This window comes from Sarcophilus harrisii, chromosome 4 (genome assembly GCF_902635505.1).
Source record: "Sarcophilus harrisii chromosome 4, mSarHar1.11, whole genome shotgun sequence".
Classification (NCBI taxonomy): Eukaryota; Metazoa; Chordata; class Mammalia; order Dasyuromorphia; family Dasyuridae; genus Sarcophilus; species Sarcophilus harrisii.
In genome coordinates, this window is record NC_045429.1 from 322,592,713 (window position 1) to 322,604,790 (window position 12,078).

At 36.2% G+C, this 12,078-nt stretch overlaps 1 protein-coding gene across 1 annotated transcript in view; it reads right to left on the reverse strand.

Annotated features, from left to right (window-relative positions):
• Positions 1-11,973, reverse strand: part of ST6GALNAC2 (ST6 N-acetylgalactosaminide alpha-2,6-sialyltransferase 2) — a 65,803-nt gene extending 53,830 nt beyond the window's left edge. Inside the window, exon 1 of the mRNA XM_012548508.3 lies at positions 11,132-11,973. Within this exon, the coding sequence (XP_012403962.1) occupies positions 11,132-11,256 (125 nt within the window). The 5' untranslated portion in view covers positions 11,257-11,973. The remainder of the gene's footprint in view (positions 1-11,131) is intronic.
• Between the last annotated feature and the right edge of the window lie 105 nt (positions 11,974-12,078).

Sequence of the window (12,078 nt, forward strand, 5' to 3'; positions counted from 1 at the left end):
GGGCAAAAGCATGGGGAAGAGAGAAACATCAAATGAACTATTAAACAAAATAAAAAATTAGACAGGAATATTATGGAAGAAGAGTTGGAAGTAGGAAGGGGCCAAGTTGTGAAGAGCTTTAAATGCTTAAAAAAAAGGCATTCATATTTGATTACAGGAGTATTAGGGAACTATTGGAGGTTAGAGAGATGACATAATCAGATTTATGCTTTATTTTTAGGAAAATCACTTTGCCAACTGTTTGAGAGATAGATGGAAATGGGGAGAGACTTGAGTCTGGATGAAAAACTATAAAGTTAATTTAATAGTCCAGGTGTAAGGTAATGGTTATATGAAAGAAGAGAATGGGGCATAAATGAGAGATGTTATGAAGGTAGGATTGACAGTACTTGGCAACAGATTAGATGGAGGGGATGGTGAGTGAGTGAGGAATTGAGGATGACATCTTGATTGAGGGTCTGGGTGATTGGAAGAATGGTGGTGTCCTCAGTAGTAATAAGTTTAGAAGAGAGGATTTGGGAAGAAAGATGAGTTCAGTCTGGAACATATTGGTTTTAAGATATCTTTGCAATATCCAGTTTGAGATGTGCAATAGGCAGTTAGAGATATAATCCTGGAGGTCACAGAAGAGATTAGAGCTAGATAAACAGATTTGTGAATCATCTGCATAAAGATCATAATTAAATCCATGGGAGCTGAGAAACCACCAAACAGGATAGTATAAAGGGAGAATAAAAGAAAACACAGGACAGAGCTTTGTGGATCACTCTCATTAAAGAGACATGGACGAAAATACAGAAAAGGAGACAGAAAGAATGAACAGAAGGAAGAGAACCAGGAGAGAGCAGTGTTACAAAAACCTAGAAAGACAAGAGTAACAAGAAGACAATGATTGACAGTGCTGACAGTTGCAGAAAAGTCAAGAAAGATGAGGATTGAAAATTAGATTTGGCAATTCAGAGATCATTGAGAATGCTTCTGGAGAGAGTAGTTTCAACTGAACAATAAAGTCAAAAGCCAGATTATAGAGGGTTTAGAAAAGAATGAGAGGAGAGGAAATGGAGGAATCTATTGTAGATAGTCTTCCCAAGGAATTTACCACAAAAGGTAGGAGAGATATGGTACTATAGCTAATGGGAATGGATGGATGGATCAAGTAACTTTTTTATGATAGGAGAAGACATGCTTGTAGGCAGCATAGCAACAGGGAGAGATTGCATATGGAGAGATTAATAGGGAGAGATTTAAGATAAGTAAAAGTGGCAAGGGGGCAATCCTTTAGTGAAGATAAGATGTATCTTTGATTCAATTACTTTGGAGTAAAATAGAGAAAGAAAATAAGGCTTATTTATTTTCAGGGTATCCGAGATGTCTTAGTCCAAATTAAAGCTCAAATATGCATTAAGACTTTTGGGAAATGCTGTATTTTAAAATGATTGCTGATACCTTTTGCATCACCTACATTTTATTTTCTTTTATCTTTAACTTTGTTAGAAGCTATTAATCTATGAATAAAAATAATTCAAAAGTTTTTAGAAAAATTATTTGAATCTTACATATAGATATGTTACACAGAAAAGAATAATAATCACAACTTTGATGCAAAAGACCTTCCTGTCTGAGGAGAACAACCCCGGTTAATAAGACAAATTAAAAAGTAAGAAGTAGAATGTCAGTTTCCAAATATCTGTCCAATTACATGATTTTTCTTTTTTTTATTATAGCTTTTTATTTACAAGACATATGCATGGGTAATTTTTCAGCACTGACCCTTGCAAGACCTTCTGTTCCAACTTTCCCCCTTCTTCCCCCCATCTCCTCCCCTAGATGGCAGTTAGTCCAATGCATGTTAAATATGTTAAAGTATACAATCACATGATTTTTCACTGTATCCTCCTCCCCACTCCTCAGAAAAATCATCTCATAATAAAGAATTTAAAAAAAGGTCCAGCAAAACTAGCTAAAATATATATTTTTAAAAATCTGCCATTCCAAACCTATGATCTCCTACCTCTGCAAAGAAGCAGGGGAAAGTACCTTCTCATATTGCACAGGGGCAGTGAGGCAATAGAGTTGGTAGAGCTCTGGGCTTTCCTCAGACACTTTCTAGCTGTGTAACGTTGGACAAAACACTTACCTACAATTTGCCTCAGTTTCCCCTACTGTAAAATGGGCATCATGATTATAGTATCTACCTCCCAGGGTTACTGTCAGGACCAAATGAGGTAACATTTGTAAAGTGCTTAGCAAAATACCTGGCATGTAGCAGGTACTTAATAAATGCTTGTTTCCTTTTTATTTTGTGGTCAATCATTACATTTATTTTGCTTTTTCTATTTCCTGGTTCTACTTATTTTGCATTAGTTCAAATTTCTCCCCATGTTTCTCAGTGCTCATTACATTTATCATTTCTTTCAGTACATTTACATTTCATTATATTCATGAGTACCATACTTTATGTAGCCATTTTCTAATTGATGGACATCTACTTTTTTCCAGTGCTTTGCCACACAAAATGCTACTATACATATTTTTGTGTATTGAAGCTTTTCTTGTTGACATTTATCTAATTCAACACCACTGTGTAGCACTGGATTCTCATTCATATTGCTTTCAAAATTGTTGAACCAATTCATAGATTTAACAAAGTACTGGTATGGAAGTGGAGAAAAAAATAGAGTGAAAAATGTAAGTAATTAGACAGATGTTTGGAAACTGACATTACACATTTTATCTTCCATTTTGTTCTATATATTGCTTCCAGTATTGCTCTATAACTCCTATATTGATTATTCCCATCTTTTGTCATCTTTGCCATTTGCTAGATAATATTTAGTATAGTATCTGGCATACAGTAAGGGGTTAATAAATGTTTATTGATTGATTGAATAATGAAACCTAAAGTTGTTTTGAATTGCACATCTATAATTATTAATGTGATGGAGCAATTACTTATATAGTTGTTAATAGATTATGATTTTTTTGAGAACTTTTAAAATATTCTTTGGTCATTTATTGGGATAATCTCTGTTTATCTCTATTAGTTGAATGTATATCTCAGTTATCTGATCTCTATCAAAGATATTTGATACAAAGACTTCTTTTTCTTTTTTCTTCTTTTCTGCCACTTCCTTTCTTACACTTTACTTTCTTCCATGCATTGTTAGGATTTTATTGAATTTTTAAAATGGATATACATTAAAGTTATTGACCTAGAGTTCTCTTTCTTTTCATTATCCTCCAACTTAAGTAGGTCTGTATTTGATTCATAAAATCAATTTGATAGAATACTTTCTTAAAGAATTTTTTTGTACTCTAGATATTAATTGTCCCTTAAAAACTTGATAGAATTATCCCATAAAACCATTTAAACCAGGGTTCATGTCTCCCCACCCCCTAACTCCTTATAGCTAAATTTCTATTTGGTGTACTCTCAATTTATATTTTTATAGATGATCCTTTATTTTTGAATTTTAATTTTATTGGTATAAAACTGTTAAAGTAAATTATGGTAATTCTTTTTACTTCTATTTGTTGTGATATCACCTTGTTCCTTTTTTAAAAAACTTTTTGTTAATTCAATTTCCTTGCCTCATTTCAGTCAATACCTAGATTGACTAAATTTGCTAATTTTTTTCTCCAAAGAATCAGCTTTTAATTTTGCTTATTAGTTCTGTCAATTTATCAGTTCTGAGATTCAGTGTTAACCTAATAGATTAAGAGCAGGCCTCAGAGTCAGGAAGATTTGCTTTCAAGTCCTGTCCCTATGCAATTTTTCAGTGCCCTGGGTACTTTTCTAAGACTGTAGGTTGCAAAGAAGATGCTGACATGCATTGGTACAAAGCATTTCTCATCCAAGAATTTTAGATAGTCTTTTCACTAGCCAATTAATCTATTTTTCCTTTAATTTTCAAGCTTTCCTCTTTTGTAATTATTTAGTTTTCTTTGTTGGTTTTCTAATTTTTTAAAATACATATTCAATTTTTGATCCTTTCTTTTTCTATTTTGGCAGTTATGTTTTAGGGATGTAAATTTTCCTGAGGACTGCCTTTAGCCACATCACAGAAATTTTGGCATGTTGTCTCACCATTATCCAAAAAGCTGTAGCAAGACTATGGCTGCACCCTGGTAAAACTGTGTCCACAGATGGACTAACCCAGCCTGAGGATAACCAAGAGGTTTCAAGCCCACTGATAAGTTAAAAAGGTTTCTACCTCAAACATATGAAAACTTTCCTTGGTGGAATGAGCAGATGAGATTTGTTCTAATGACCATGAAGGCAGTTGAAGTAGACACTGTGGAGTTCTTTGAGCTTTGTCAGTCATTAAAGATGCTAAAGTCATCCACTGTATCCTGTACCATTGCCAGTCATCTTGACCTTTTGCCTTACCATTGAACTTCTATGACTCAGGAAGAGAGCTTGAGGCTGTTGATTTTGTGTTACTCTACCTCACTTAAGCCCAATTCACATACAAGTAAAAACATCACCCTGTGATGTCATTGATCCTCTTTTAAAATAAACAATGAACAAAAACTATAATTATTCTATATTAGTTGCATAATTCTTGGGTTTGGGGGAGTCTTTTTTTTTAATTAATGGGGGCTAAGGAAAGCATCTGGTATGAAATCTTATTGGTCCCATGACCTGGAAGTGCTAGCTTTACTAGTATATATTTAATATATGAATCAAAGTCAGTACCCTCTCTTGCTCTGTACCCAAGTTGGTCCTATGTCATGTGTGGTATTCAAGTATTCTGAGGGAATGGTAGAAGTTCCACAATATGGTTGGGGTTAATTCTTAGACCCTTAATTATTCATTGGTTTTCACCATATTATAGCATATCAGACTTCACATTTGTCCAGGTAAGTAGATTTAAAGATTATATTACCTAGTTTCAACTAAACCAATTGCACAAAATGGAAAAATGATTTTAAATGATTCTTGCAAAGAAATCATGGCTTTAAGAACATGGAACAGTTGATGCTTCTATTCCCAATATAAACTCTTCATCAACCATATCATGAGGATAAAAAAAAGCCACAATTACAGTCTAATCCATTCTGACAAGTAGGTAAATAATTCAAAATGATCAAGATTATTTGAAGTACATAAAATGTGCATAGATTTTGACCCATTGCATTACTACAAAGCATATAGGCTGACAAAGAGATCAGAAAAAGAAAAGGTCTATGTGTAGTAAAAATGTTTTGAGCAGCTCTTCATTGTAGCAAAAAATTAGACCCTTGAGTTATAATCACCTTTTAGAGACTGGGTAAACAGATTATGGGTCATGAATGTAATGTAATATTGTTGCATCATAGGAAATGGCAAAATGGATAGTCTCCATGAAAAGTGAGTCAAGATGGAATGAATACAACCAGGAGAATATAAGAAATGATAACATTATAAAGAAAAACAATTGAAATATTACTGTGTTATATGAAATGATGAACTAGTTGATTTTAGAAAAACATGGAAATTTATTTTTTGTATTATAGCTTTTTATTTATAAAATATATTTTATTTTATTTATTTATAAAATTTATTTATAAAATATATATAATATAAAATATATAAAACATAAAATATAAATAAAATTTATTTATAAAATATAAAAAATAAAATAAAATATAGAATATATAATTATAAATTATATAAAATATATAAAAAATAAAATTAAAATATAAAATATATGGATAATTTTTCAGCATTGACCCTTGCAAAACCTTCTGTTCCAACTTTTCCCCTCCTTCCTCCCACCCTCTCCCCTTGATGGCAGGTAGACCAATACATGTTAAATATGTTAAAGTATATGTTAAATACAATATTATATACATATACATACAATTATTTTGCTGCACAAGAAAAATCGGACTTCTCAGGTAAAAATAACCTGAGAAGGAAAACAAAAATGCACGCAGACAAAAACAGAAGGAGTGGAAATGCTGTTGTGGTGCACACGCATTTCCCATATACCCTTTCTCTGGGTATAGTTGGTTTTCTTCATTATTGAACAATTGGAACTGATTTGGTTCATCTCATTGTTGAAGAGAGCCATGTCCATCAGAATTGATCATCAATAGTATTGTTATTGAAGTGTATAATGATCTCCTGGTTCTGCTCATTTCACTCAGCATCAACATGGAAATATTTTCAAGAAATAATAATGATGAGAAAAATAAGTGGAACCAAGAGAACATAGTATATTCTAATGGGAATATTATTCAAAGAATAGCTTTGAATAACCAAGTTATTTTGCATATTATAAATCCACAAATCAACTACAAAGGAACATGCTATCCTCATGAGAAAGAACTGATAAAAAGAAGTATGCTCAGTATAGTTTTTTTTTGTTTTTTTTTTCAATAAAATTATTTTTTAATAACTTAATTGACTCAGAGGACTAAGCCTCGGGCTATAAGAAGTATGCTCAGTATAGTTTTACCTATATATGTCAAATGGTGTTCTTCTCTGGTAAGGGGTGAGGAGGAAAGGAAACTTAAAATGTCACCCAAATTAATTTAATTTAATTTTTAAAAAGAAAAACAACTTGTAAAGAATTTAGAACACCAATCAATATAATAAACAACCACAACTACAGAGAACCAGTGATCAAACATGCTTTCTACTTCATGACAGAGAGGTGAGGACTCAAGAGACACAATGATATACATTATTGGATGCAGCCAAATTAGGAATTTTGCTTTGCTTGACTCTACATATTGAATTTTAGATTTAATTTTTTTCTTTTTCTTTCTTTCTTTTCTTTCTTTCTTTCTTTCTTTCTTTCTTTCTTTCTTTCTTTCTTTCTTTTTTTTTTTTTTTTGTTTAGTTGGGGAGAGAAGAGAGAGAAGAGATATGCTTGTTAATTTAAAAAAAATTTGAACTATAATTTTTTATCTACTATTATTAACCATAAATCTTGCTCTAAGTGTGTATATTGTGTTTTGAGATATTATCTAATGAGACTATGAAGTCATTACAGTTAAGAAAACATTTAAAAACTAGGATTTTGTTGCTGAAAGCAATGTAAATATGTCACCAATAAAAACACTTATGTTTATACACTTAAAAAACTTTTACTTATTTAAAAACTTTCTAAAGAGAAAGTTTCTATGGTATTGAACAGTTTTGTTAACAATGCAAAATGTAACACTTCAACTCTTTTACACAGGACAACATTGAAATCAGGAAAGATGAAAGCTAATTAGAATTTCAAAATAAATCTTTGCATAATTGATGAATGGAGTTGAAAAAATTCAAATCATGATTTAGTAGCAAATAATGCATTTCTTCCATTTGGATCTATGTATCTTTTTCAGTCATTATAGTCATTACAACTATTGAAACAGTAAACTTAGAATCAGACATTTGACTCCGGTGTCACAAAGTGTTAAGACAATTTTTTATGTGATGAAGCATATCACATTGCTCTCACCAAAAATTATTATTTTTATTTTCATGAAAGCAAAAAGGCATTTTATTCCATTAATAAAGTAAAAATATTTTTAAATTATTATTTATTTCATCTATATCTCATCCTTTCAAGTTATTTTGTGGGTATATCTTATAATGTGCAGAATATATGATTACAGTAGCACATGAATATAATATATTGGTAACTAAGTATGCATTTATTGTAGGTGCATGCTCCAAAATGTTTTACTGAAACAGCTGCCTGGATGAAAAGGTTATTGTCAGGGAAACAAAGACTGCTTTGTTGGAGTTTGCCTCCAGGAGATGGAGCAGGTTGAGACCAGTGGAGCAATAAGCCAGGGAATCTGTCCTTGGAAACCAGATCCCTCTCCTTAAGAACAAAGGCAGTGCCCTCTGGGAAGGAATAAGGAAGAATATTTTAACAGACCTGGAGATAAGACTCCAAGGAGAAGAAAGGATCAGTTGGGGGGTAGGGGGGAGGGCGTGAGAGGGGAGGCATTTCTAACTCTTTAGGTTTTGTCAGCTTGCATTTCACTTTAACTCAGGTAATGCAGAACTTGCTCCCAAAGACTTTCAGCACTCGCTTTGGGATTCATTGCCAACTCAGCTTCCAAGCAAATGCAAACCCCAGGACAAATGCCTTTGGAAACCTTAACCCCTATGGGAAGCTGCTGCTGCCAGGGAGAAGTCAGTCAACTTCCCTTTACTTGGACCTCACCCTGTGCCTGGCACTAGGAGCAGCCAACTTGGCCTCCGGGTCTCATGGCAAATTGTCACTTCTGTCATCTTATTTCTCACATTTCTTATTCCTCTCTGTAATTCCCACTGCAAAGAGATAAGCCTGCTCATCACACCCCACATTCAAAGGCTCTAAGACTTCCACTTGTATTAACATGTAATATCCTTTCTCTGGAACAGTTTCTTCCCTCTGTTCCAATCAATCAATCTCTTACCCCTTTGGCTCAAAATACACTTCCCCACTGAAACTTTTCCTTGATTCTAAGCATTGCTCCAACCTACCACATTGGGTCTTCTTCCTCTGTTTTAGAGACCCGTCAAACTGTACTACTAGTTATCACCTCATCTTAGCTGGCTATGTTCCATCAATGCACTCTTCATGGCTGGTCTGTAGTCCTTCATCTCTGCAAGGTTAAAAGCTTCTTTCCTTCAAGGCTCCGCTGAAGTATCACTTACTCCATGAAGCCTTCCCTGATTCTCTCAGTGAAAATGTATTTTCCCTTCTCAAATTACCTTGAGAACTTTGCCTAGATCTCCCCTTTGCCTGTATGACATTCTACTCTGTATTATATTGACTCAAAAATGTATGTGAGCTTACTAACATCCTCCCCTCACCTTTCCTCTTGTGAAAATATTAGGTTTTTTTTTTTTTTTTTTTTTAGGCTTCAGACTAGGATACTGAGTGAAAAAAAGATTCCTAATATTAGAGGGGGAGGAAGGGGAGCGTTTCAACACATATGTGTGTTTTGTAGACTGTTATCATCTGTTCTTATTAATTTGCATATATTTGCACTTTTTTCTTTAGTCTGATAGATTCCCTAAGAGCAGGGATTATTTCTGTATAAAGGAATTCTTCCCTGGACAAATTTCAGGAGGGGTTTCATGAATTTAAATGAGAGAAAAAAACCCACATCTTTATTTTCACTGACCTCTAACTGAAATTTAGCATTTTCTTCAATTATGAATGTAGGCAACAAACTACAGTAGTATTAAGTTTCACCAGACTGCCAAGGGGACAGAAAGGTTCATGAACCACAAAAGATTAAGAACTTCTGCTCTATAATAACCTGTTTGTGAACAATACGAGCAATGGTGAAGGCAAAGAAGAAGCTAAAATGATACTGAGTCTAGATCCATAGACTGAGACCCATGCCCTCCTGCCACTGAAACTAGTAGGGGGAGGAAGTGAAAGAATTCATCAATCAGCAATAGCATTTGAATGAAGTCTCAGAAATGAATGCAATAAGAATGAAGGAAGAATGGATACATGGGGAATCTCTGGAAGGAAATTATGGGGATGCTGAAGACAGAAAAAAATCAGATTTTAGAAACCAGGGGTATACAAGCATCTAGTTCCTTTCTTTGTATCTTCAGATATAGAGTGATTTTACTTGAAGCAGGTTGGCTGAGATAAGTTCATATCAGGGAAAAATTCAATTATGATTGTGAAATATATATGCCTTTTATAAATGTATTTTTTAAAAAAATATTTCAGGGTTCTAATGTAAAATCCTAAATCTCAATTGAATGAAAGATCTAACCAACTTACTTTTTATAAGACAATTAAGTTCAGGGAGGGACTGGGATCCCCAGAAATCAAGATTAGAGGGAAAGCATTTTTGTCAACGAAAGGAGGTAGCCAAGAACTTTTGTTAACTAAAGGAGTTGGTACTAAGTTTAGTATTACACCCTTTGACTAGAACTTGGTATTCTAGGAATATAACATTCTTAAGAGTATAGCTCTCAAAATTAACATTTTAAAACACTAAAACTTTTCTTTGTGAGTCTAGTTTTATGTCACTGTAGAATTTGCCTTTGTTTCAAAATTAGTATAAAATTGTAAGGGTTGTGGCAGAGATTTTCCAATGTTTGGGGGGTTGATTTATTTTCTTTAGCCCCAAAAGACAGAATCAGGAAAAAAATAGGAGACAATAACAACAACAACAACAAAAATTAAACTGAAGTGGAAATGACTGCTTTTGGAAATGGTGAGTTCCTCTGTCCTAGCAAGTCTTCAAGCAGAGATTGGGTAAACCCTTATCCATGTACAAGTCAGTGCTGTTAAGGTCCTTTTCAGCTCTGTGTGATTCTGTGATTCAAATCGAATTTTTTTCCTTGCAATCTTCAAAGCAATATCTCTAATCAGTAAGTACCAAGGGGAATTTTCCCAAACCAAACCTTGTGAAGGCTGAGCTTGCAGTTCCTGCCTCCCTGATTAAGAGACTCCGGAGATTTGGATAAAGATTCAATAAATATTGGTTAAGCACCCATAGAGCCCTATGCACTAGCCTACATGCTGAATGGATTACAAAGAAGTGGGCCCTGGCCCTGTAGGGGCTTGAAATCTTGAAGACTGTAGGAAACAAGGATTCTCACCTCCAGTCTAAATGTCTTTCCTCTTTCTTAGATTCTAGGATATAGATATTTATTGCTCCCTAGGAAGTGAGGGGAAGTGAGGTGAGGCTGTGTTCTTTCGGGATGGCATATGTCCAGAGCTTTGGGTCACAATGTCCTGCAAAGTCCCATGAATTTTGGAGATTGAGATGGGGGAAGGGGGAGAAAGGGATAGAAAAAGGCAGGAATCAAGAAACACTCAAAAACATTGTTTTTCAGTCTCTTCTTGAGCAGATCAGAGCAGCTCTGACTTCTCACCTTCTGACATCCCCATGGGCACAGGCTGCCCCCCACTCCCACATTGACCTCTGTCGACCCTCCGCAAGTCAGATTTTCATCCTACAAGTTGTTCCGGGGAGCTACGTTGAAAAGATGGAATTTGGGGAAGAATTTGATGAATGGGCACCACCTACACTGGAGCAGGGAAAACAGAAGAGACTGAGTTCTAAGGGGTCTCCAGAGGAAGGCAGGCTGTTGCCCGGTGGAAGGATGCTGGGAAGAAGCGCCAGGTCGCAGTTTTGTACTCCCGGGTTCAGCGATTCCCTTTCTGGATCTCCTTACCTGGTTTCTCGCGCGGGGATGTTGGTCAAATGCTTGGCTGAATAGTAAAAGGCAAACAGCAGCCCCGAAGAGGCGGCTGAGAACAGGAGCAACAGCCAGAGGACCATCCCGTTTGAAGTCCGCATCCCGTCAGGCCGGGGGAGCTCCGTGGGGCTGCCTTCTTGCGTTGTAGAGTTCTCCTGGGATTGGTCTCAGAGCCAGGGAGTAGCCAGCACAAGGTGGGCAGGGAGGGAGAGGAGTTCCCGTGCTGACCTCCACTCCCCGCCCTCTGCTGGACTGCTCCCTAGTCTTCCCTTCCTCTCCCCATTTTCCTTTTCCTTCACTTCAGGGGGTTGGACTGGCTGCTCGGCGGACTTTTTCAGGAAAAAGAGCAGTTCAAGTTGAAGGCGTTCACCTTCCGCCCCTCCCCATGCACCCCAACCCCCTGGGTCTCCATCCTTTCTCTGAGGGAGTGAGTCCGCGGGCGGAGAGAGGAGGAAAAGGAGGGAGCTACTGGGATCGCGACTGGAGTGGGGTAGACGGGAAATAGGCGCTTCTGATTTACGAAACCAGGGGCCCAAGTCGGAGGGAACTGTAACCCAGTTCGACTCACCCTCCCCGCGGATGTGCCCCTTAAGCATGCCCTTCTCCAGCAGAGTTCCCAGGAAATCCCTGGCTCGCTCTCCGCTCTGTCCTCCCTAAGCAGTCTATCTTTACCCCTCTTCCCAAAATCTCAGAACAAGGGTGATTCCGAGGGGCTCTTCTGAACATAGTTTATTCTGCTCTACTTGTGGGAAGTTGGAAATTGTTGAGAGAGGGGCTGTCTGATGTACTCGGATGGGCTTTCAGACCAAGAGATGCTGACCCCTCGTGCCTCATCCTGGTATTGCACCACATAAATCTCCAGCCCTCGGTTCCCACCCCCTCTTCCCGCTGGCCTTGGTCCTGGGACCTGAGGCATTTTATCG